The sequence below is a fragment of the Podarcis liolepis genome (genome assembly GCF_965112155.1).
Source record: "Podarcis liolepis genome assembly, chromosome: 7".
Lineage (NCBI taxonomy): Eukaryota > Metazoa > Chordata > Lepidosauria > Squamata > Lacertidae > Podarcis > Podarcis liolepis.
The window spans coordinates 52,869,438-52,896,246 of NC_139561.1; the positions used below are offsets into that span (position 1 = coordinate 52,869,438).

The window sequence follows — 26,809 nt, forward strand, 5'->3', positions numbered from 1 at the left end:
CTTATATTAGGGCTATGAAAGTTTATTACAGATATCCTTCCCTTCTAGCAATGAGTGACAGTCCCCCCCCTAAAAATAATAATAAATAAGTTACCCTTGACTTCCTCAAAAAAGGCACCTACATTGAGAGGTTGCTGATACACATACTCAATTCGTTAAGATAAATAAATCAAAAGTATAGTTAAAAGGCAGGTGATCAATCAGCTAAAATTATTGAAGCGGTCGACAGCCCTAACAGCTTCAGAATCACATCTGATTTGGGGCCCAGCTTCCAATCCCAGCCTATCCACGGAGGAGTGATTACAGACTGCAACTCAACCCAAGACAGAGAGGGCAAGACCCCCACCACAGCGCCATCAGCACCTACCAGAGCGTCCCCCGTTAGCAGCACAGAAGAGAGCAGAAGAACTTGGGAGACTTACATGGTAACTTACATGGTGGCGGAGACAAGCCACTACGATTTAAAGTGCCACCCATTAAAACAAAATTCATCTCCTCTCCTGAACACTGGAACACTTCCACGTAACGGTCCTTCATCATCTTCTTGTGGCACTTCTGGGCCACCAGGAAAGCCCGGTCAGAAGATTTCATCTGGATAAAAGCATCACCAGAGGGACGGCCCTGGAAGACAGAAGAAACCAGGCAAGGGGATGGAAGAGAAGTCAAACAGGGCATTCTCCCCACTTTTGTAGTCAGTGGTCCCATCAGTAATTTTAGCATATTATTCTTTTTAAGCAGAGCTTTATTTTTAATTCTTAAAGGAATTATTCCGTTGATTGCTGCACAATTTACATGTCTGAAATACTGAAAGCATCAATGTTTAAAGGGATGTTAAAAGGCAAGACACACGATTGGTTCTCTGGGATCATGTGATCCCCCCCCCCCACAGGAGGATTCTTCTCTGGGCAGTTCATATCCCAGCTTGATTGATTGGGCCTTCTCTGGACATTACATCAATGAAGAAGTTGGGAGCTCTTGGGCTGTTTCTCCAATGGCCAAATTCAGTTTCTCCACCCGTTGCTTCTAACTTTTCTGGGCTGCATCAATAGGAGTATAGCATCTAGATCAAGGGAAGTAATAGTGCCACTGTATTCTGCTCTGGTCAGACCACACCTGGAGTACTGTGTCCAGTTCTGGGCACCACAATTCAAGAAGGACACTGACAAACTGGAACGTGTCCAGAGGAGGGCAACCAAAATGGTCAAAGGCCTGGAAACGATGCCTTATGAGGAACGGCTAAGGGAGCTGGGCATGTTTAGCCTGGAGAAGAGGAGGTTAAGGGGTGATATGATAGCCATGTTCAAATATATAAAAGGATGTCACATAGAGGAGGGAGAAAGGTTGTTTTCTGCTGCTCCAGAGAAGCGGACACGGAGCAATGGATCCAAACTACAAGAAAGAAGATTCCACCTAAACATTAGGAAGAACTGCCTGACAGTAAGAGCTGTTCGACAGTGGAATTTGCTGCCAAGGAGTGTGGTGGAGTCTCTTTCTTTGGAGGTCTTTAAGCAGAGGCTTGACAACCATATGTCAGGAGTGCTCTGATGGTGTTTCCTGCTTGGCAGGGGGTTGGACTCGATGGCCCTTGTGGTCTATTCCAACTCTATGATTCTATTATTCTAACTGAAACGCTAGGGAAACCATCTTGAATTCCCATACCTGCTGGTTCAGGACCATGTGGACTCCGTGTGGCTTGATGTCTGCAGTAGCGTCTCCCATGAACTCCAGGATGTCATCGATCCCAGCTGTGTAAGGCAGGCCTCTGAGCCGCACACAGTCTCGCACGCTGCCAGCAGCGATGGTGTACGGAGGTGGCATCACGGGGATGATAGGTGTGGGGAGGGTGGGGATGAGAGGCGTCGACATGTACCTGTTGAGGACCTGTTGACAAAGAATCAGGGGTGGAAACAGAAGCAAGCAGGGCTGAGTAAAAGGGACGTTTTCCAAGATGGGAGGCATAGCCAGAAGGCAGCCGTAGACGAAACTGAATGCTGAATGATACTAACCCTCTATAACGCATGTAACAGATTGGCATGCAAAATTCTTGGAATACGCTGCCATGGGCAGAATTGCTCATTCAAGGAGTAAGCAACAACAAATATTTATTTATGAAAAACTGGGTAAGTTTTATTCAGTACGGTAGATCTAGAGGATGCGTGTCTTATATGTGTTACAGTTTTCCCCTCTTGCTGCAGATTGGATTTTGTTGTCTGTTTGGGGGATTTATTTATTCATTGGAAAATAATATTTATTCAAGAAGGTACCAGCTTTCCCTAACAAGGCTTGACAACTTAGGCGATTGGCTTTTGCTTATGCATAGATTGCTGATTTTATTTTTTTGTTATGTGTAAAATTACAATAAATCTTTTTTTAAAAAAACCCCTAACCCTGATGGCTGTGTTCCACCCTCCACTGCCACAAGCAGTGTGCTTCTGAATGCAGTTTCTGGAAACTACAGGAGGGGAAAGTGCTGTGGCGCGCAAGTCCTACTTGCAAGACCAGAAAGCTGGATTCAAAAGACCTTTGGCCTTATCCAAAAGGTCTCCTCCTATCTTCTCACTCATATCAAACTGCTGTTTCCCACCCTGAACCCTTGGTAGGTGATGCGCTACAAACCAAAGTTAAAATAAAACCAAGAACTCAGAAGGGCAAAAGCATCATACAGAGCAGCTCCGGACTGCAAACTAACCCAAAACACAAGACTAGAAGTTCACATTTTAGGAAACACAGTAGCCACGTTTGGACAAGAATAGCCAAGTAGGTTTTTGCATAAATGAACAAAAAGCTCTTTTCTCCTTCAATGAGGCAAGGAAATTGAACTAGGAAGTAATTGTTTTCTAGTTTTTCCAAACAGGCAAGATACAAACCACCAACTTCAGAACAAGAAATCATAGCCAACCAGCTTCCAACTGTGTTTTAATGTCCTGTCTTGTTTCAAAAGTGGTAATTATAGTTTTCCAGTTCAGTTGAAATGGGAAACTATGGTTAATTAGAGACTTCCTGGTTTGACTGTTCGGGCTACAAAGGGAGGATCAAAGAGGATGCATGCACAGGTAAAAGGCTAATTAAAACTGAATATGATAATCCAAACTGGGCCAGCAGTTGTTCAGCTGTGGTCCAGAGTGTGACTTAAGCAGGACTCAATATGTCATAAATTGAGGAATGGATACTGAACTTAAAAATCCAGCTGCAACTGTTCTGATAAGGCACAGTGAAACAGGAATGCTAGGAAGGTGTGCTTTCACTTGCAACAAACTCTGTTTCACAGAGATTTGTTGATCAAAATATGCCACTTATTATTTATGCTTATTCTTATACGGCTTGCGGAGAGCTGCGCGAAGCTCAAAGCCTGGGCACGCTGAGCTCAGTGCGCCCAGGCTTCGGCATGCAGGCAACTCTCCGCAAGCCGTGGGAGAACTGACCCCTCTCACTCTCCAGACTTCAGCAAAAGCCTGCATTCGCCCCATAGGATGCACACACATTTCCCCTTCATTTTTGGAGGGGGAAAAGTGCGTCCTATAGGGCGAAAAATACGGAACCTCTTTGCAGCCAGGGGAGGGGTGATCTGGCCAGCATTATGAAACCTCAGCTGTGAGCACTGATGGGAGCAAGTAAGTGATATAGGAGTAAAACTAAGCAGGTAGATCTCCTGCTTGGGGAATCACTCCAGTGAAATGCAGAAAGAGTCCTGCAATGGGTTGCTGCGGACCACCATATCTCAGTTTGACAAGCCAAGATATGGAAAAGCCTTGGGTTACTTATCCAGCCCCTTCACTCTTCCCACTGCAGCAAGAAAAACAAACCAGGAACTCTTCAGCTAACTATAATTTCACCCAAACCACGAAACAATAGTTAATTACTCAAGAACAAGCCAGGATATTAAGCCACGGTTTGAAGATGGGTTTCTGGCTTGTTCCAAAGCTTGTTCATTTCCTAGCTTGGACAAAATGGGAAACTGTAGAAAACTGAAGACTTCTTGGTTTGCTTGTTCCCTTAATCACAGGGTTGTTTGTATCTTGGTTTATTAAAGCAAATATATGATAGTCCAAGAGCGGCTAGTGCATCATTTCCATGACCCAGGAGAGAGAGAGAGAGAGAGAGAGAGAGAGAGAGAGAGAGAGAGAGAAACTTAACTTAGTCTGGTGAGCAACAGGCTGTAGTAAGTGGGAAGAAATGTGCCACTCTCTCAATTGCTCATTATTGGTACAATCCCAGCCCACATTACATCAGCACCTTTACATCATATACACAGAAGGGAGGGGGGGTCAGGGCACGCTGCACCTACAAAGTGAGCAAGGACTCTGAACACACTAATTCTCTCCAGCTGCCAAAAACAACAAGCACTGCAGACTAGCAGCCTCTGATATCCTTGCTTGCTTTAAACAAACTCCCCCCAAAATAGAAATACGAGCCACAGATTAATTTGGGACATCCTTGGAAAAACCAGTGCAAGCCTCTCCTTGCCACACTGCTTAGCTTGCGATGCTCTTCCCTCTAATCATGCAAGAAGTGATATTGGTTACCTGCCTCAGACATATTATGACACCTGAACCCTGGTCATTTTTCTCTGGTATGTTATTATGTTTCATTACATTTAAGTGGTACAGACATAATCTGAAAATAAATGAAAAGTAACCAACTGCTAAAGTTGTTTAAATGCTACAAATAGCTGTTATAACTTGAGCCCTGCTCAACCATTTTGTTTTAATGACAAGGAAAGCCTCCATGAAAGGACATTACATGTTCCAAAAAGCACGCACATACACACACACGAGAGAGAGAGAGAGAGCGCAAACACAACAACTACCACCAGCTCCCACTTGCAGAAAGATTGCTTATTATCATTTGCCAGATCTGGGCCAGGGGAAATCTCTGCTTCTCACTGGTCCCCTTGCCTCCCAGTTCCCATGAGCTACTTTCTGAAGCTTCTCCCTCTTGGGTTCCTCCCAACAGACAGAAACCAGACAGAAATAATTGGAGACAAGCTGCCTGTTGAGGCCCATTGTTCAAAAGCTGATTAAAAGAGGACAAGAGGGAGGCAGAGCAGCAAATAAAGTGGCTGCTGTCTGGTAATGCACTTGTTTGGTCATAGCTATTCAGCCACACACAAAAATCTGAGGTCAACCTTGCCCCAACCTGTTGCCCTCCTGATGTTCTGGACTGGAATTCCCATCAGTAACTGTGCTGGCTGGGGGTGGGGTGGGGTGGCAGTGATGGAAGTTAACACTCCCAGACACCTGGCTTGGTGAGGCTTTAGTGGCTTCTGCTGCAACAGGCTAACAATAGTGCAATCCTAAACACGCCCACTCAGAAGTCAGTCCTACTGAGTTCAATGGGACTCACTCCCAGGTAAATGTGGTTAGGATTACAGCCTAGCACAGCTCCTGCTCTGGGTTTGAGCTTAGATTGCCTTCTTTTCCTGTTCAAGAACTCCTAGCTTGTTAAAAATAGGATTCCATGTCAGCAGCGTCTGCATATGCATTTTCTGTTTATCAGTCACTGCTTTTAATAAAAACAGATTCAATGGAATAACTGCACAGACGTGGAAGCTGCATGTGCCAGACCAATGAGAAGGACATGCCCTAGGTCAATACTGATCTAGATGGCCCATCATCACGGCAGCTTCTTAAGTTCACACGTGACTCAGTATAACACAGCTTTGTGTGCTCCTAAATGAGGTTCAGTAAATAATGCGTTACATGGATGCACCAACCTGACCCCAAGATGACGAGTTTCGGTATAGCAATTCTCCACCTTCCACTACCTAGCAGTTGTTTCTTCACAATAGTGATTTTTGGGTGCTAAACCCAGGTTGGCTCTCATTCAGGAAGTTCCTGCCCTTGCAAGTGGGGAAAGAGCAAGACTGGACTGAATTCCAGTTCTCGCTTGCTTGTGTGACAAGGAAGGGGAAGCAAAGGCCTCAGCTAGAAATAGCAGCCCTGCCCCTGACCTTTGCTTTGGCTGCATGGAAGTCAAAGCTCCTACTGGTAGGATGGAAGAATGAAGCAGTGGAGGCTGGGCGAATGGGGCCCTGGCCCACCAACAACCTCTGTCTGCCCTCAGTCACCTCATAGCACCAATGCAGCTTCTTGCCAAGAAAGGGATGGGGAACCTCTGGCCCTCCAGACGTTGCAGTTCCCTGTGACACAGTGATGAGCCACTTTTCTCTCCCCACCCCCATATACACAGAATTGGGCAAGTGCTCCAACCTGCTGGACTTCTGCTGCCGTGCTTCTGAAGAGCTCAATGTATCGCTTGCCCAGGATCTCCTTGTGTTTCTTAAGAGCATTCTGCGCGTACTCTTCACAGGCAAACAAGACGAAAGCATCTCCCGTAGGCCGTCCGTCTGGATACTTGACAAAGAGAAGCCCCTCCTTCCCTCCTGTGACAGGGCACTCGGGTCCCAGGAACCCCAGGACATCCTCGGGCGTGGCTGTGAAAGGGAGACCCCGCATCCGGATGATGACTTGGTTCTCCTTGGAGAGGAACTGAGCTACTTCGTTGGAGGTACCTGCGGGTGGGTAGGGGGTGAAGAGTTACAATAATTTGCTATATCTCTTTTACACATACCTGGCATTTAATTAACTGGACCAAAGAACCTAGGAAGTTGCCTTATACCAAGTCAAACCACTGGTCCATCTAGCTCAGTACTGTCTGCACTGACTGGAAGCAACTTTCCAGGGTTTCAGGAAAGGGGCATTCCCAGTCCTACCTGGAGATGCCAGGGATCGATCCTGGAACCTGCATGCAGGATTGATGCTCGATCGTTGAGATACTTTCCCCAACTTTTGAAGAAACTTTTAAGATGATCAAAAGTGTTTCAAAATGAATTCATCTAACCCAGGGATGGGGAACCTAGGACACTGTAGATGTTGCTGGTCAACTCCCACCATCTCTCGCTATTTGCCACACTGACTGGGGCTGATGGGAGCTGGAGTCCAAGAGTGCCTGGAGGGGCACAGGTGAACAACCCTTGATCTAATGCGATTGGTTAAATGTTGCAACCCTATCAAATGTTACCTACGATTCAATGGCACCTGTAAAGTACTGTCAAGCACTCAGTTCCCCTGCACTTGCACACTTTAGCACAGTCTAGCATTACAATACATTAAAGGGGGTAACTCGGGTAACTCTTTGAGGCAGGTCTTTCTTGTTTACTGCTAATTATTTCACAAGCAGGCCTGGAAATTGAGCCAGTGCAGTTAGCAATATTGTCATAATGCCCAGTCCCAGCTAGTAATCCCACGCCATCCTGAACTAACTGCGGTTTCCAAGTAGCCTTCAAAGGCAGCTCCAGGTAAAGTGCACGACAGTAGTCTAATCGCTTAGACTATCCATGCTAATAGAGCATGGATAGTACACTATAAATTTCTTTTGTTTTCACACATTCACAACAGCAAACTTTCAATGGCAAAGCTGAAAAGGTTTATTCCAAACTTCTCACCTCCAGCAATCTTCAAGAATTCTTCCCCAGTTGCTTTGTAAACCTGAAGTAAGAAAAAAATAAAGTACTGTGTTGGTGTGACAGATTATACTACTAAATATGAGCAACAGTAGCATTGCATAACTTCTGGACTTTTTTTTTTTTGACACGTGGGTTTTTAACCCTTCTGTGCATGCAAAACGCACTTTACTGATCTGATAATGCAGAGGTCAGCAAACCTTCTGGGCCCAGAAGCGCCACACACAGAGCAACCTATTACACTGGTTAATAAAATAAAAAAAATAATTTATACCCCACCCTCCCCAGCCAAGACCGGGCTCAGGGTGGCTAACACCAGGTATAAAACAATTGATTAAAATACAACTTAAAAACAACATTAAAATACAACATTAAAATGCAGCCTCATTTCAGTAGAAACTCAAACAAAAAACTTTTTGGGGATGAAAACGTCAAATCTTCACCAAGGCCAACTATCCAGACTGGTCCTATGTGGGCCAGAAAAAAAGCCAAGGAAGTCCCCAAATAGGAGTTCCATCACAGAAGGAGGAAACAGGAAAAAGGATAGAGGGGAAGGGGATCAAGTTGATTCCAAGCCAAAGGCCAGGCAAAATGCATCTTCCAAGCCTAATTTCAGCAGAGGGAGGAGTGAGGGGAGGGGACCCTGTGGGCACATATTGATGATCCCTCAAATTAACATGACCACATGTCCTATTTTACAGAGGACAGTCCTCCATTTTACTCCCCACTAGGATGAGATGCACCCATTTAAATCATAGCATCTCAATTCTATTTCAATTGTAGTTAATTATTATTGAATTTCCATCTTCACCTGCAAATTAGCACATGCACGTTTTATGGAAACATGTACTCTCTTTTCTGGTGATGTTAGATCAAACAGCTAGTATTATTTGACAATAGCTTGGATTTCATGTTGAAATAGGAAACCTAGTAAAGATAAATCTGTTTCTTTTCATTTATTCACCCATTCCCCACTTTTTCTTGTACAAACCATAGGAGCTAACAACATCCAAAAGCATTCAGACCTGAACCCAAACAATGTACCTCAATGTATCTGCTACCCATGTGGTGCTTGTGCCGCTCTAGGGCCAAATCTCTCTGCTCAGAGTTGACAAATCGCACCAGGGCCTCTCCATTCCTCCTTCCTTGGGCGTTCAGGCACAGGGCCACCCCACCTCTAGCAGGGAGACACACAAAAAAGATGAACAAGGATGACTTCATCTACATCCTGAGAAAAAACAATTACTCTTTTATTCTTCCAGGGCAGAGTGCATGGATGCAAGACATATTTAAGGAAAAGCAGGAACATTTTTTCAGCTCAAAGGCCACATTGATTTGTTGGGAACATTCCAGGGGCTACATTGGTGTTGGGGGGGGGGAGGCAAAATTGGTCAGAACAATGGATCTGACTCTTAGCTTGGTACTTCAAGCTACATCCCCAACCTTGCAAAAGTCAGACACCCGCCCCCTTCTGTCCCCCATCAAAACAAGCCAGAAGCAACATCACTATTCAAGAACACATTCCAGCATGGGAAAGCACTTGTGAAAGGTGCAGAGCTTGGCACAGGTCTGTGGAGAGCAGGGAGTGCCCTGAGGGTCTGCCAGAGCCCCCTGGCCAGAGGTTGTCCATCGCTGCAGTAAAGTTTGGGACTTGAATAGACAACTAAGGCTGCAACCCTAAGGGCCCTTATCAGCTGGGGCCTATTTGTATCTTGACTTCTCAAGTCATATGGGCTGACAGCCTAAATGCCTCTTTCTCTCCCAAGCGCTCGGGATCCTTCAGCAGGAAAATGTAACACACATACGAATTTGTAGCAATTAATTCAAATAGCACTGCATCCTGAACAGGGAACTTTACAGCAGATCTTACTTGGCAATATTAAGGCCTTTGAAAAACCGAGCAATGTCCTGGTCGGAAGACTGCCAAGGGAGCCCTCTGGCACGTATTACTGTTTCACTGTCCACTGCTTCTGATTTACTACTGCGGAAAAGAAAAAGGAGGACGTTTGAGATCAGCAACTGATCCAAGCACTCCACAATTCTTTTTAAACTATGCTGCAAGCAACCATGTAATAAGCACAACAGTGTTGAGTTCTTTCTACAAAACAAATTATTCTATTTGGCAATTCCGGTGTGCACAACTTCAGCCACTGAAGTGGGAGCCTCAACCCCTTTCACAGTGGAGGCCAGGAGCCAAAGAACTACGCAATGAGTTCTATGCAACCCAAGCATCTGTGTACTTGCGTTTATTGAACAATAACACATCTCGCTAACTCAGGTGTCCACATAGTTTTAAATGTGAGAGAGCTTGTGATATGGGATGGGAGAATTCGGATATTCAAGGAGGGGGAAGTGCGAACCATTCCACTGGATGAAAATAGCTCTTTGGATCCCAGCCAGGATGTGAAATGAAACATGAGCTTGAGCTTGCAGGAAGTGAAAGACACCGCTCCAAGACAGTGCATTCAAAGCAAAACATAGGTGCACACAGGACTGGCAAGGCTATTGCGATTGCTCTTTCCTTCACAGCCAAAACATTTAGAGGCTACCCCTGGTGTGGATAGCACTGAGCTGGAAGAACGATTCAGTATAAGGAGGCAGCTTGTGTCCCTGTTTGAGCAATGGAAAATGGATGCCATTCAAGACACACTGCCACCTCCCAAATAAAGGACAAATTTCGTCATTTCACTATCACATTTTTAACAACAAAAAAGATACTGCTTTTCTGCTTAAAGATTAAACACCCCATACAATAAAAGAACCCCCTGTGATGCAGCACAGAATATATAACACATCTAAGAAAAAAAGAGAATCCAGATTATCCAATGCAATAAAAGAAAAACAGCACATTATCAGAAATCAAACCAGCCAAAAGATTTGACAAGCTGCAGGAAGCCCCCTGTTGTCCATCTGCCTGTGTCCATCTGTAAATTTGCCTGTGGCTTTTTCCTCTCCCTTCCCCTGCTTGCCATATTAGCTTATTTGTGTGTTTTTAATTTAAAGCAATCCAATCACACCCTTCTCCATCTCTTAAGGACCCAGCAAAACAACCACACATCCTGTGACCCAGGAAATGGGACTGAGGAAAGGCTGGGGAAGGGGAAATTCTCAAGCTCCTGCTGAAGCAAGTTGTCCGTCAGCTGGCCTGGATGCCAACTGCCCATTCACTAATACAGCAGATTACACACTCCTGACGATTTCATTTCAGCCTGACAAAATGCACACTCAGTCAGAGACACACTAACAATAAGAGTGAAGAGCAAAGTGTGCAAATGCCCGCTGAGAAGGTTGCCTCAAGAGAGGTTGCAGCCCTTGACTCGAGGCAGCCTGCAAGGCAGGAGACTTCCACGAAGATCAGAAAGAGCACCAAGATAAACAGAGTTGTCCCTTCATGTAGTCATCTTTCTCTCTCTCTCTCTGGTGGCAGCCCAAGTGCAAAGACCAAGCATGCCCCAAACCTTCCCACACAATTTGAGGCAGCCTGCCTTTCATTGCTTACATTACGTCCAACTGCAGTTTGCAATACAGTTCTACAGTATAACTGCTCCTTTCCCCCATCCCTTTGGACTGAAAAAAAAGAATATAGGATATTCTGTGAGAAAAACCTTACAAGGGGCTGGTTAACTTTTAATGCAACAGGCAAAAATGAGGAAAGGTATCTAAAGGGCTGATTGCAATGGTGTAACAATTGGTGTCTAGGTGCTTTAATTATTTTGGTATTATTGCATCCAAGCTGCTGGAGGGTCAAAGGCCACATCTGCATCAACGTATAGGTTTCTTAGATGCATGGGAAAAAATGGGGAACATGTTCTGGATTCATGCAAAACATTTTACTGTGGCCCACTGGGATTCCATGTCTTATGAGGAATAAGCTGTATCAGCAACATGGACAAATTCTTCTCATAACAAGTTTGGTGTTTAAAGAAAACACCACTAAAATAATGGATCAAACTCTTTTATGTGCTTGTGGAAAAAAGAAACAAGCACTTATATTTGGAAGACTTATGAAGGCTCCCCTTCAACCCTACCGCCTCAAATACGTGCCTGTGATATACTGGAATAAAGAGTGCATATATATATATATATGTGTGTGTGTGTGTGTGTGTATGCAAGTTTGGAAAAGGCTGTGGCCCTCCACAGGTTGTTGGGATTCTCAACTATCATCAGCCTCAGCTGATGGGATGATGGGAATTATATAATCCAGAACTTATAGGTAGCCCACTGATTATGTTTGTATTAGCAAAAATGAGCTTCCTGAAAGATTTAGGCTGGCTCTTTTTTTAAAAAAGCAAGCGTTTAATTAAGTCAAGATTTATATATTACATTTGGTTATACCCACTGCAATTTCTGATGCAAACACTGGGAATTGTTCTTTTGTTTAAACTTGAGCACACTAACCACTTTGGGAAAACTCATATATGAATGCTAAAATGAGAAAAAACAGAAGTGCCCAACTTGTTTTAGATTTATGTACATGTTTGAACCACCTTGACCCATTCTCTCCCTGCCCCACCAACAAAGAAACTCTCTCTAGAATCAGAAGGTCTAGAAACCAAAAGAAAACCGGATTCATGGGATGCACCAGGTATGGGGAAGCTTTGGCACCCCAGATGTAGTTGGACTGCAACTCCCATCATCCCTGGCTATGGGCCATGCTTATGGGGGCTGATGGGAGTTGTAGTTCAGCAACATATAGAGTTCCTCACACCAGGGTGACAGAATCATCTTGGGGACAGAGATATTTGCACCCCCCCTCCCAATCATGCACCCATTGCTGCACTGTGAAGCTACTACTTACCAGGGTCCAGTTTCATACTTGTATTTCACGGTTTCTGGGACAGTGAACCTGTGATCTGCAACTGATCAAAACACATTAAAAAAAATACTTTATTTTTTAAATGGAAATGCACACAGAAGATTGAAGAGAGAAAAACTGGCATTTGTCAGCCATGATGGAAAAGTGCCCACATTCAGCAGAAGCAATTGTTTCCACTTACCACATGTATCCGGCAGCATGCTGAAAATAATGGCCACCATGGCTTTCACTTGCCACACTCCAAAATCCTCCTCCGCTTCGTTAATCCTAAAGCCTATATCTAGACAACATGTTCAAGAAAACAGGGCAAAGGGTTTCACGAGCAACAAGGACACAAAATTATGGCAGTGAATGCACCATAGGCTGATTAATATTGATTCTGTTTGTCAGACAGCAGGCTGCCATTATGAAGAGTTCGCTCAGAAAAATTATGATCCGACTGCAATTGATACATGCACAAGTGCTTAGTAAGAAACATCAGCAGCATATATGGCTATGGTCTCCATGAAATAAAGGCTACACACAATTACTAGTGCTTTTTTCCAGGGGGTCCTCAAGGGTACACAGTACCACCACCTCTCTTTTGTGGTTGAAATGTGTGGCACTTACTATAACAACTTCGTGGTGAGTACCAACACCTATTTTTCTAGGAAAAAAGCACTACCCATGCTATCTTCAGCTACATGGGTTGTTGTTATTTCACTACAGTGATAGAGCAGGAATTGAACTATAGCTCCAGATATCATGGCCAATGATCAAAGATCTTGGACTACAGATCCCATCCATGCTAGGGTGAATGCTATGTTTTCTAGAACAGGGATGGCCCACACCTGCATTCTGCAGGGTGGATTATTCTCGGGACAGTAATCTAGGAACCTGAAGTGTATTATGCCACATAAACTACCCCAACTCTACAGTACCATTGGTGCAACCTAGCAGGAAAAAGGTAGATGGGTCACATGTGCTGAGTCACAGCTAGGGCATTACAGGCAAACCCTAAATAGAGTGTGGCATTGTGGTGTAAGCTCAGCTCTTTCTTAAAACTAAAAAAGAAAGAAAAAAGTTTTCCTTTTCCTTAAAAGTGGGGATTAAAGGTTGGTAGGGCCACTGGGACCTGTATCAACACAAAGAGCGAATCCAGCTTTAGAAGGAGCAAGAGAAAGGATACATTCTGCCATAGACTGGATAGTTTGGTCTTTCACGGGGGCCACATTAGGGTAGCAGTCATGAAACTCTTTGCGCAGATCATAAAATGAATAAAAGCAGTCAGACAGTAGGAGATTCTGTGATGGAGAAAAACAACAACACATATAGAGCATTAGAAAGCCTCATTCATATCCTACACGGATGCAGGTCTTTAGTTTTCTCCAATAGTAGAAGACTGACACAAAGGCATTATTATAACTATAATTATTATTGTTACAAAAACTCATGCAGATCTGCATAGATGCAGATCATTAGGTTTCTCCAACTAAGGTTAAATCCACACCATATATTTCATGCACACTGCTTCGCCCAAAGAATCCTGAGAACTGTAGTTCGCCCCTCACTACCATTCCCAGCACCTTAAACTACTGGAGGAAGCCATGGCAGTGGAGGAGAGAGGAACTTAGGCACTCTCTGTTCATACTTAGTGACAGCTTTAGGATGTTACAGTGGTACCTTGGTTTAAGAACTTAATTCGTTCTGGAGGTCCGTTCTTAACCTGAAACTGTTCTTAACCTGAGGTACCACTTTAGCTAATGGGGCCTCCCACTGCCTCTGTTCTCATCCTGAAGCAAAGTTCTTAACCCGAGGTACTATTTCTGGGTTAGCGGAGTCTGTAACCTGAAGTGTCTGTAACCTGAAGTGTCTGTAACCCGAGGTACCACTATATAACAAACTGGTTTGTTCTGATGATAATGAGCCTTGCCTCCCTGTAGCATTCTGAACTCCCTGCTCCTCTGTTCTTCTCCAGCAAGGAAGAGACTGGAAGCCTTTGTTTCTAATTTTGTTATCCACACTTTAGTGCTATGTCAAAGCCCCGTACTGTGGTTTGTCTTAACCGAAACAAGCCAGCTTCAATAAGTCAGTTTGAAATTGACTTGTTTCCAACCAACAGTAGTTGGGATTAACAAGTTTAGGGTTTTGGAAATGTAAATTGTGGTAAATAAAATCTCTTTCAGCCATGCTAAATAGTGGGTGGGGGGAGGGGGAGCGTGTGGGAGCCCAGCAGAAGGCAGGTCCCATTCCCATCATGATAACATCCAAACCTAGTCATTGTGAAACTTCTGTGTCTCTTACAAGTTGCAAAAGCATTTTATCTCAGGCAGCGAGATGATTTGGTTCAGTGCTGTGCATCTTTCACAAGTTCCACTCACATTTGGAGACTATACAATCTGCCATGGTGATGGCGAAGGGGTTGTACTTTTCAGACCTAATCTGACCACCACTGACTGCATTCATGTTTTCCAGGCTAGTGCTAGGATCCTGCTAGCCACGTACCTTTTTTGAGGCCTCTGGATGAAGGACCTGCCGAATGAGGAGCTGGCCATCTGTGCAGAATGTGTAAGTGTTTCTTCCCAGAGCCTTTAGATCACTGGATACAAGTTGGCTGAACTAGAAAAAGCAAACAGTTGTATTCAGATTTGCAAGTTTCCAACTCAGTCCCTCTTCTCGCCATTTAAAATACTAGTCACCAAATGAGCGAGTTTGAAACATGACCCAATGGAATGCTTCTGCAAAAATGTCTGAAAGGCCCAGCCCATTTTGGGAAACGCAGTCGGGAGAGGCTTGGGAAATGTGAAGGTTCCCAGAGAGGAGATTGTGGCTGCTGTGATCTTTCCCTGATCCTCCTCCTCCTGTGCTGCTCTGAGTCAAGCCATGGTTTGGCTTAGCTTATCCTCCCAACTTGGTCCATGGTTTGAGGATTAGGGGAGGAACACAGCACATGTGATCAATTCTCTGGGAAGCTGCATGTTTGTGTTAAGCCATGATTTGGTCCAGTGTGATGTGCAAACCAGGCACTGAGTGCCTAGATGAAAGGTAACTCAGACTTCTTTAAATAATAATAATATAATAAATATAAAGTAAAATGAGGATCAGAGCGGAGCAATCCAGTCAAACTGGGAGCAGGAAAGTTTTGGTTTCACATATTATTCTATCCCTGATTAAACACATGCACCAATTTGGCAAAAGCTCAGTAATTATGTGCATCTGCCATTCATGGGTGCTAACCACAGCCTTTTAAAAAACAAAAGAGTGTATGCCTGTGCAAGATCAGTGCTGTTTTAGCAAAAGCTACCAAACAGTTAATACTGATTAACAAGTTTCTGTTAACCAATTTGATAAGGAGAGAAAGTTAAGCAAACAATGGTCAGCAACTCAATAAAGGAGCAGATGAGGCAAAGGAGAGCAGAAGACCCAAGTGCTTAGTCCAAGACTGCATATACAACATACATTTAAAGCACCAGACTCTTCACCCGCCCCCAACAAGAATCCTGGGCACTGTAGTTTAAGGGAACTGTAGCTATGTGAGGGAGTAAACTACAATTCCCAAGATTATTTGGTGGAAGTCACGTATGGTGTTTTCACAACCCTATACATCTTTTCACAGCAGGCTGAGGCCAGATTGGAATCAGGGGCTTCCCAGTTGCTGATCTCTTTAAAACAACAAAGGATTGTCACTCCTTCCTGCAATAATATTTTTTGCAGCTATCAGACAGTGCTAATAAGCCCCAGCACAACCAGAAACCCACCAGTCTCAAGAAGTCTGCAAGGAAACAAAAAAACACAACAGCCTTTTACCATCAGAAACAGTATTTTCCACCTGTTCTCCCTCCCTTCAAGGTTCACTCATAGAGCCCAATGATGCAAAACAGTATGCACCGGAAAAAAGCGTTTTCGGGGCTTGTGCCAGTTTCAAAACTAAATCCCAAGACACACTTCTGTTCTTTATTCTCATTAACATGAAATTTCAGAAGTCTGCACATTTTGGAGTTCAGAGGCCTCCCTTGTTAAAGAGCGTGGAGTTCAGCAGCCTCAGAGAAACTGTCTTGATGCCAACATTTAAACAAATGCAGTCGGAGCTCTGACACCCCTCCCCCCCGAGTCTGTTTTGTAGGAGTGTAGCTGTGCCCAAGGTGTGTTTGATTACAGGAATTACAGCAAAAGCAAGGTTTTGACTCAGTCAGATCCATTGTCCAAAGCACCAGCTCTGAAGTCTCTTGCAGGTGACTCAGGTTAGAGGGAATCCAAACACAGTATGTATCTGAACACATTTGGTAAACAGTAACAGTTAGTTCATTAGCATCTCAATAATAGGGGACTGAGGTCAATACATGAATATATTTGTTCAAAACAGAGTGATCCAGAGCAGAGGCTTTCTATGGGGAGATAGAATCTTCCCCGCATGTCTTGAAAACCCGTAGCCCGCCATTCCACTCAAGCAGCCCTCAAGGTAAAATCTCAGGTTGCTTACATTGTTGTTTAATATATGGTTGCTTTGCGCTGCAACCTGAAAATTGCCCTGATTACTGATGTCTTGGGGAGATTAACATGCAGTTCAGTTCCTTCTCCACTGGCCTCTGCCAATGTCTAGAGGGCTGATCTCCACCCAGACAGGTTGGGGAGCTATCACCAGTGGCGGCAACAGAAAGCTCTGAAACAGAGCATTTTGGAGTGGGATGTCAGACATTGTGGATCAGTGGGATCCAGAGTCTTATGGGGTAGTACATGTGACTAATCCTAGTTTTATTCTCACAACAAACCTTTGAGGGAGGTTAGGCTGAGAGATCCTGACTGGCCCACCATCACCCAGCAGGCTTGACAGCAGAGTGAAGATTTGAACCTATACAACACATGGGCACTTGGCATCAAGTCTGATTGATGGTTCCTTTAGCTCAGTGGTTTAGAGTGTGGTACTGATAACACCAAGGTTGCAGGTTTGATCGCCATATGGGAAAGCAGAATATTCCTGCATTGCAGGGGGTTGGACTAGATGTGTCAGTGTGTCTTCCAACTTTACAATTCTATGATTCAAGAGTCATATTCTACTAAGCCCAGTCCTCGCTGGATTGACTGTTGGCAATGATATTGCTATCCTGGCTCATAAACAGAACCAATAATAAAGTTGCAGTGCTAAGCATGAATCATGAAGTAACAAGAGAAAAATTATTGTAAAGGGCTTTGTTTTAAAAGTTTAGCTGCCCCCGCCAGCTCCTATAATACATTTTACCTACAAGTGAATATTTGGGCCAAGAAGGGGAAAACTGATTGAGCAGCAGATTTAGAAACTGGTTGGACAGGATTCTGGCTATTTATCTGGCAGCAGAGAGAAAAGTGGCTCAGCAAGTTTAGTCAGTTGCATGTTGGCCAAATGCCAGCATCTGTCTGCTCTCTTTTCCTCAAGACAACTCCAAGCTTGACAGCATATAACCCCTACTCCCTTTATGCGACCACAACCTGCTTTACATTACCGTAAGTGAGATGGTTGGTTGGTTTGGCTCAGTATTGTCTGCCCTGATTGGAAGTGTCTCTTCTGATTTTCACAGGCAGGGGACATTCTCAGCTAGTCCAGCACTCTAACCACTAGGCTACACTGGTTTCTCAACACTCTCTTGGCTCAACACTCCTATTTCTAGGTATAGTAGTAACCTCCAGGGGCAGGGTAACACAGCCATAACTCTGGCTTGACACTCCATCAATGTGTTAGCACAAACTATGGTTTCAAACCTGCTTCAGAACTATGGCCCTCAGATAGCTGGGCATAATTAATAGATTATCAATTCAGGCATCATAGTTTACCATCCCTTATCGAATGGAGAGCACAGTATCTGAATGGAGTCTTTGATCACATCCATAAAGGGGGTAAAGGGGACCCCTGACCATTAGGTCCAGTCATGACCGACTCTGGGGTTGTGGTGCTCATCTCGCTTTATTGGCCGAGGGAGCCGGCGTACAGCTTCCGGGTCATGTGGCCAGCATGACTAAGCTGCTTCTGGCGAACCAGAGCAGCGCACGGAAACGCCATTTACCTTCCCGCCGGAGGGGTACCTATTTATCTACTTGCACTTTGACGTGCTTTCGAACTGCTAGGTTGGCAGGAGCAGGGACCGAATAAGGGGAGCTTACCCCGTCGCGGGGATTCGAACCACCGAACCTCTGATCGGCAAGTCCTAGGCTCTGTGGTTTAACCCACAGCACCACCCGCGTCCCATCCATACCAGGCCTTTAAAGCACATGGTTTCTTCCAAAGAATCCTGGAAACAGTAGTTTGCTAAGGCCGCAGAGAACTGTAGCTCTGTAAAGAGTTAACTACAATCCCCCAGGTTTCAGGATGAAGGGTGGGGAGCCAGGAGCTTCAAATGTATGGCATGGATGTTGTTTCATGGCACTGGTGCAAACTCCAGAGAATCCTGGGTGCATGGGCACCCACAAAATTCTCACTGTGGGTGCCTGGCCTCCGTCTGCTGCCCACGGCCTTAACTCTGCCACCATGGCGGCGACTGGGCTGAGGCCTCCGCCTCTGGGCCTCTGTTGGGCTCTGCTGTGGATGTGCACCCATGCTCTGCCACCCCCGTTGCGGCAGCACAGAAGCGGTGCTAGAGAGCGGTGGCAGTGTGCATGCTCAAAACGTGATGTTGTGGTGTCACACCACACACTGCTGGGCACACACAGGCTGGGGCCCAAATCATTGCCTTTGTTTCATGGCCTCCCTCTTAAAAATCTAACAGCTTGTTTTCTGCTAAATCTGGTGTTGCTGCAGTCTCCAATTTGGCCTCACCAAGAGCAAGCTCGTGCCCACGAAATACTGCTGAAGAGAGATGAGTTTTTTGGAATACAAACGCACCTGCAGGCATAATAAAAGCAAAGAAACTTTCTGAAACAGAAAGGCCCCCCCCCCACCTGCCAGTGGGGTTTTGCTTTTCATTCGTCTGTTAACTGTTATTCCACATGAGTGAAAATGGGATCACTGTGACCTTGTGCTAAAAAGCTGCCACACGCAACAAATGCAATCCATCAAGCTGTAGCTAATTTCTTTCTGCTTCTGGCAATACACACACACACACACACACACACACACACACAAGCTATGGTGGCTGGACACTAGATCTCTTGCCCATGTAAAACATTCATGATCTCAAAGCCCAAGTTTGCACCTCCCAAAGCTAGGGTGCAGAAAAACCCGCAAGCAAATCCAGTGGTGGCTGGTACCCATTGAGCCTGATAGGGCAGGGAGGCAAATGATGGGCAGAGCCAAAGAAATCCTAGATCTGATGAGTCCTACAAAGGCAGCACTGTAGAAAGGAGAATAAAGCTGACATCTGCCACCCCTTTGACAGATTGTAAGTAAGAAGGCAGGCAGGCAGGCAGGCAGGCAGCTGGCTGAGAGTGGTGGGGCAGTGCCCCATTTGCCCTAATGGAGCAGACTCGTCTGTGCAAATCCCTCTTGGTCACCCTACACACACTGAGAGCAAACACATTATCCAAGCGTTCAACCAAAACAGTGCCAACCAAACACGACAGAAAAGTCTCAATAGGCTTCAGTTTGCATAAGTAGGAAGACAATAAACAACTCTTTGGTGGGGAGGGAATGGAATGGGCATCTCCCAAAGACAAGAATAGAAACAAAATAAGCACAGAGACATAGTAAGGAGAGGGACTATAGCATATTTATCTTATTGATATGTATATGCTGCTCTTGCTCCCAAAGGAGCCCAGGGCGGCAAACGTACCAACAATTAAAACTTCTAAATGAAGTTTTTAAAAACCTGCCAAAAACAGATTAAAAGGTTAAAACATACACTCACAGATAATAATTTCAGGGTTGTACTTAACAGGAATATGTTCTTGGACCACAACATTCATCATCCCTGGCCAGTTGGCCATCCTAGGTGGAGCAGATGGGAGTTGGAGTCCAACAACCACTTGGGGGCCTCAGGATCCCCACCCATGATCTACCATGGCCTTTCCCAACCTGGTGCCCTCCAGGTGTTTTGGACTATAATTCCCATCAGCCCTAGCAACTACAGCTACTTGTAGCCTCCAAACACCTGCAGGGCTCCAGGTAACAACAGTGGAGCAAATGATCACTTGTTGCCATTTGCAGCCCTGCACACCACACACCTGGAAGAACTAATGCTGCAGATGCCTTGAGATGTGCTCCGTTCTTAAAAAAATCCCCACCCAACACAGCTCTCTCACTTCCCCGCCCCACCAGCTTCCACTTCATGGCCATCTTTCAGCCTGCAAACGCCTCACTAAACACTGCCTGCTAGTCTGATTACTCCTAATCAGTGGTGGCTGGCAGTACAATCATTGTACACACACGAACACACACACACAGCATAGCTGCACTGCTGAGAGAACCAGGAAGAAGAAAAGAATACAGGTTTTGTTGGGACAGGAGCTCACGCTCAGACCACTTCCACAAACTCTGCTTCATTCATAGTTCAGGGGCATACTATAGGGGGCTTCCAGATGACCTGGTTATTAAGCATCCATCCATATTTTTTTTTTTTTTTTTTTTTTGCAGGGAGGTTAGACAATGTTGCAGCAAGTCAAGTGTCATCTCATACTTTCCAGGATATTTTCCTGCTACTTTTCTTACTGGAAAAAGTCCTCTTCTCCCTTTTGGAGAAGAGGGTTTGTTCTGCAACACACACACACACACACACACACACACACACACACACATACCTAATTGCACAACCTAAATTTACTGGGTGTGTGACTGAATCCCATCTAAAGAGCGACAGCATCCTGGAAGTCCTGTAACAGAGCCTTCCCCAACTGAAGTCAACTAGCAACTCCCAGCAGCCCCAAATGCACAGGAACAATTAAGGGTTGTGGATAAACAGCATATGTCATGGGGGGGGCATAAGCTAGCCCCCTTTGCATTAGGGGAAAGTGTAAAAATATTTTTTTCATGAAAATCTTTAAATGCATTGTGTTAAGAAAAGTAGCAGACACAAATTTAGGTGAAACACACACCAAAATGCTAACAAAAAACTAATAATCACCAAACTGGTGTGGAAAATTTCAGGGGTGGGCATAGTGTTTCACTTGTAATACGTTTGTGCCCTGTGGTTTTCTGTAAAAATCCTGCAACCTTTCACACCATAAATGCTCTCAATTTGGTTTTCTGTCCCACTTTTGTGGTTCCTCTAGATGTCAATAATGATGTGTGGACCATTCAGCATAAATACAATACTATTTAATTAACAACATGTTGGGTGTCCCCCCCCTTTATTTAATTTTTAAAATGCGGGACAAATTTGAGTAGGGGCCATGCTCATCTTCTCTGTATCATTCCAATTCTAGTATTTGTGCTGCTGGAGTGAGTATTTCATTAATGACATGTTGCAGAAGGCAGCTGCAAAAACTCCCAACACACCTCCAATTTGGAGGGGCCCTAAGGCATCCTCCTCTTTGCATTACTGATCCCATCAGATTCAGAGCCCTCTCTGTGGTTGCATTAAAGGGGGTGGGAAGAGAGAAGAGACGCCTTAGGTATCTCTTGTATGACAACAAGTACAGCCTCAACTCTTACCTAAGCTTAGTTGTAGACGGTGAACTACGATAACTATTTCCAAAGCTATAAAAAGCAACACTTGTTAAGAATTCAGACATTCACACAGATAGATTGAGTCAGTAAAAAACAAACCAACCATGGTGGGCATTGCAGTGTGTTGTTAGTGTTTAGTTTTCCTCTTGCCTTCTCTCTCTCTTTCTCTCCCCCCATTCCAAGGACAAGCTTTCCTAAGCAACGTGATCTTTAGCACTTGCTCTATTGATTGCAAAGCATGGTCCCGTTGTATTTACCCAACACTCTTTCACTGTTTGTACTGCACAGCTGGACCAATCAGGAGGAAGGCTAAACAATAGCTGCAGAGCTGGGGGAAACCGTTTACACCAGCCTTCCTGGTGCTTTGGGCTACAACTCCCACCAGCAGGGGCAAGGCTGGTGTACGCATACTTCTTATAAAAAAATCCACATCAGATATCAAGTATGCTCCCCCCCCCAATGGCATGCGTGGTGCTAACTTTAGAATAAAGAGCACCTTTTTCTGCAGACTCATCTCAACATATCTGAAACTTCCACCTGGTTTTCAGTTTCTGCACATTTATTATGCACATGGATTCATCAGTGCTGTCACCTAGGCCTTGGCACAAGTAAATGCAAAATGCAGAAAGCAGGGGAGGGGGAAATAATGCTACTTTTAAGGCAAAGAACAGGGTAATCCTTTTCCTGGCGAAAGTAGAAGAAACCAGCGATGGCACACCAGACCTCAGATGCGATCCTAAGTAACTACTGCATTAGAGGAGTGCATGTGCTTTTGTATTCTCTGACACTTTAGAAGATGAAAACAAAGAGAGGTGCTTGTTTTATAGGATGTGACAGAGAAATTGCTTGTGGTGGGATGGACACCAAGTGGAGACCCATTTCAGGCATGAAACAGTAAAGCGGACTCTGGGATTCTATTTTAATGATCACTGATAATTCAAGTACAAAAGTACTTTTTCATGCTTAGCAATAGGGCACTGCTATTGAAGAAGTGAGATCAAGAAGTGAGTCCCTCTAGCTCAGTATCTACCTGCACTAACTGGCAACAGCTCTCTGGGTCATGGATGAGAACCCTTCGACCCTCTATCTGTGTTGCTGAATTACAGTTCCCACCAGGGATGATGGAGGTTGTAGTTCAGCAGTATCTGGAGAGCCAAAGGTTCCCCAAAGACTCTAGGGTTTCAGAATCAAGTCTTTCCCAGCCCCAACTAGAGATGTTGGGGATTGAACCTAGAATCTTTTGCATACAAAGCAGATGTTCTTCCACTGAGCTACAGCTTGTGCTCCCTTGACAGACACACAGACACAGAGACACACCATCCCCTAGCCAGGTGAATCAACATGATTCAGTAGTCCACCAAATTAAAAATGGTGCACCAGGCATTTTATTTTATGCACTCCTTCAGATTACTCTCCCATTGACAGGGTTATCAATATAGAGAAATTGCATTGTATATTTGTTCCATACAGCACCTAGCACACAGCTAAATAATTATTGTAGGAATTAATTCTGAAATGCATTTGACCCATTAAATCATGTTACATTGCTATGTTGAAGGCCAGATAACTGAGTGAAGGCATCTTTGTTCTCCAACTACCAATTTTAATAGCCATCCATTTGAACTCTTGCAAAGCTTAACTTCAGCATTTGCCAACCTGTTTTGACTACAATTCCCATCAAATTCAGCCAGCACAGTGACAAGACTCTGGTCTTCTCTTCAGTTCTTTTTTTTTTTTTTTTTTTTTTTTTTTTTGCAGCAACAAAAATTAAGAAAGTGCCACTTCTGGAAATTTGAATCTTTTAATGGAATTTTTCAAGAGCGCACACTATTTTTGGCAATACTTCAGAAGAAAGCTGACTGGAATGAAGTGGAACTAAATAGTATGCAGACTGACCCTAGGAAAGGTAAAGGGGCAGGTAATCTTGATGCAAAAGAGAAATGGATGCTACCAATATATCTGAAAACCTAACTTCTGCAGAAGAATCATAAGCACCTAAGAAAAGCTCCACTGCATCAAAACAGTAGCTCACCCCGTCCAGCCCCCTGTTCTCACAGTGACCACCCAGATGCCATAATATGAAACCTGCAAGCAGAACCCAAGCACAACAGCACTCCCCCTGCCTGTGGTTCTCATCAGCTATTGAGAGAACTGTTGGGGTTGCCTATCCCTGTCCCCATCTGAGGATATTAAGACCTGCAGGCCATGGGGGAAATGCAGAAGACATAAAGCCCAGACCACGGAGCTTGTGCCAGCAGCTCCTGAAGTTGCCCTGAGAATATTTTGTATGATTTGTTTATCCTAATATTGTAAATAGCCTCGGGTGCCTTGGCAGAAAACTGGCAAATAAGTGCAACCAAGCAAATCCGTCAGTCAAAATCCAGCACACCCATATAATTAATGCACCCTCCCTGATCTGCTATTACGAGGTGGGAGGCAGAGAAATAACTTACAGACCTTGACCTAATTCTATGCAGCCTTTGGACTTAGTTCATGCAGATTGGGGGCAGCGGAGGGAGAGCCTGGGGCAGGACCGGCCCAGGACGTTTTGCCACTACCAGTCTCAGTGGGCATCAACCACCACAGATGAACACCTGACAAGTGTTGACTTACACCCAGTTAAATCAGAGAAGGAAACAGAACCATGCTCCATCAAACCCCAAGTCCAGTGGCATTTCAGTTCCACATGCCCTGTGGAAGAAACACTGGCTGGCTCCAAAGAAAAGGTAAACACCTGACAGGCATGTTGGTGAGGGGCGGTTAATACCCCCCATCCACCACCAGACCTGCATCCTCTTCTGCAGCAAAACCAAAGTTTACCCTAGCAACTCGCAGGTTTGGTTTGCATTTTAAAGGCATGCAATGTATTAAATATGCAGCTGGTGGCAAAGCCCTGTGCCTTTCTGTCACTGCTTCTAAAGGGCAGGGGAACATTTCAGGCAAAAGAAAAAGGGGGTCGGGAGAGCAGGAGTGAGGAATCTTTCCCAGCCCATGTGGTCAGCATTTCCTTCTGAGTAAACCTTTCAAGGAACACATGCAAGTGGTGGGTGGGGCCAGAAGCAAAAGTGGGTGGAGCAACAAATGTACACGCTACTTTTGTATGCAGTGGTACCTCTGGTTATGAACTTAATTCATTCCAGAAGTCCGTTCTTAACCTGAAACTGTTCTTAAACTGAGGTACCACTTTAGCTAATGGGGCCTCCCACTGCTGCTGCGCCGCCGCCACATGATTTCTGTTCTCATCCTGAAGCAAAGTTCTTAACCTGAGGTAATATTTCTGGGTTAGCGGAGTCCGTAACCTGAAGCGTCTGTAACCCGAGGTACCACTGTCGTACTTTTACACACACAAACACACAGGCAGGTCTCAGTCCTCCATACACTGCAGAGGAGTGGCTAAGCAGCATTTTCGTCCACACCAAATTAATTCTTCAAATTGGAAGGAATCCTGCTGAATCAGCTTTCCTGATCACTTTTTCAGATGGGGCCAAAGGTGCATATCAAAGAAAGGAAAACTCCTGCAATGAGGCAGAAATACTCCCAACCTCCACCCCTGATGCATTATTGCAATAATTCCTTCCGCACTCCTCCCCTTTTTTTAAAAAAGTGGAATAAAATCAAGATGGTTTGCAAGGCCATATAAAGAGGTAGAAAAGGGACACGCCCCTTGCCATTAAATGGTGAAGGTGGGGTGGGGGGTGGTAGAGGAAGGAGGAAAAGGCTGCAGAACAGGTTTCCCCTGAAACAAAATTGCAACCTGTTAATCAGACTGAAGGAATCTTAGGGCTGTAATCTTCCCTTGTGTCCTTTCCGAACCCCTCTTTTATTTTTTTAAGTTGAAAACATGCAGCCCATTTTCTGCTGACTTCACTAGACTACAGATGTTGAGAAAAGTGATGCCTCTGTTCTTTGGCTACCAAGAGCCAACGCCTCTCACTCATCTGCAGGACCAGACATGAATGCACCGAAGTCAACCTAGGCCCTGCTCTTAAGAGCCTTCCTGAACTGTCAGTTCGTGCGTGGCACTGTGCTGCATTCACCCAGAGTGCTTTACCCTTGTAGGGCCAAATGCAAGGTGTTACTGTTTGTATATAAAGCTTGGGACCAGTTTACTTGAAGGATCACCTCATCCAACATTTGCCCATTTGATCTGTGGAACCAACATAATGATCATTCTGCACTTGCAAGGAATCGATTCTTCTGTGTAGCAGCAGCGCCTACTCTCTGGAATACCCTTCCCACAGATATTAGGCAGGTGCCTCCAGTGCTTGCTAAAAACATATTTGTTTAGGCAAACCTACTTACACATGTGATTTGCTTATTAATATTTGTTTTGAAACTGGTGATTTCACCCAACTTTTCATAAATTTTAAGTCTATTTGCTTTTAAAGTTTTATTTTATCATCAGTGTTTTCTTATGAATATTTTCTACCGTTTTATGGAAACCTCTTAGAAGTTATGGTTGATTACATGGTACTGTATATCAGTCTTGTTAAATAAATAAATAGGTTGCCCCCAAAATCACATTCTCCAGATATTTTAAGGGGTTACAGCCTTCCTGGACTGCAGGACTACAGCCTCCAGTTCCTTTCAACAGATTTTAATGTTGCATTTTTATATTGTGGCAACACACCCTGGGACCTTGTGGTAAAAGGCAGGTAAGAAGCCCAATAAAAAAGCAAAGTAATAACAAGCCTGTCAACCAACTGAATAATTTTAGTTTGCTAAATGACCTGCCTTCCAGCATGTTACATTTTATGTATTACCAGTGCCTTTTCAGAATATAAAAGGAAACATGATGTTCCTTGCAATTTAAATGAAGAAGAGTTCCCACTAGGCATTGGAAGAAGAGACCATATTTTGAAATTTGTTTTCCCCTACTAAGAGCAAATACACCAGGAACCAAACTAGTCTGAAAGAATAAAGACAGATTCCATCTGCTGATGGGAATCAGTGGAAGCATCATGCCTGCCAAAATTTCACAAAT

At 44.5% G+C, this 26,809-nt stretch overlaps 1 protein-coding gene across 3 annotated transcripts in view; it reads right to left on the reverse strand.

Annotated features, from left to right (window-relative positions):
* Nucleotides 1-26,809, reverse strand: part of ESRP2 (epithelial splicing regulatory protein 2) — a 49,560-nt gene that overhangs the window by 12,811 nt on the left and 9,940 nt on the right. For 2 of the 3 annotated variants that reach the window (XM_083512483.1, XM_083512484.1), the window contains exons 4-13: nt 14,763-14,876; nt 13,447-13,561; nt 12,460-12,558; nt 12,261-12,321; nt 9,333-9,443; nt 8,507-8,639; nt 7,445-7,487; nt 6,210-6,511; nt 1,660-1,881; nt 423-621 (exon numbers count right to left, since the gene is read on the reverse strand). In XM_083512483.1, coding sequence (XP_083368609.1) covers nt 423-621; nt 1,660-1,881; nt 6,210-6,511; nt 7,445-7,487; nt 8,507-8,639; nt 9,333-9,443; nt 12,261-12,321; nt 12,460-12,558; nt 13,447-13,561; nt 14,763-14,876 — 1,399 coding nt within the window. The remainder of the gene's footprint in view (nt 1-422; nt 622-1,659; nt 1,882-6,209; nt 6,512-7,444; nt 7,488-8,506; nt 8,640-9,332; nt 9,444-12,260; nt 12,322-12,459; nt 12,559-13,446; nt 13,562-14,762; nt 14,877-26,809) is intronic. The other variant, XM_083512485.1, reaches the window with a different exon arrangement.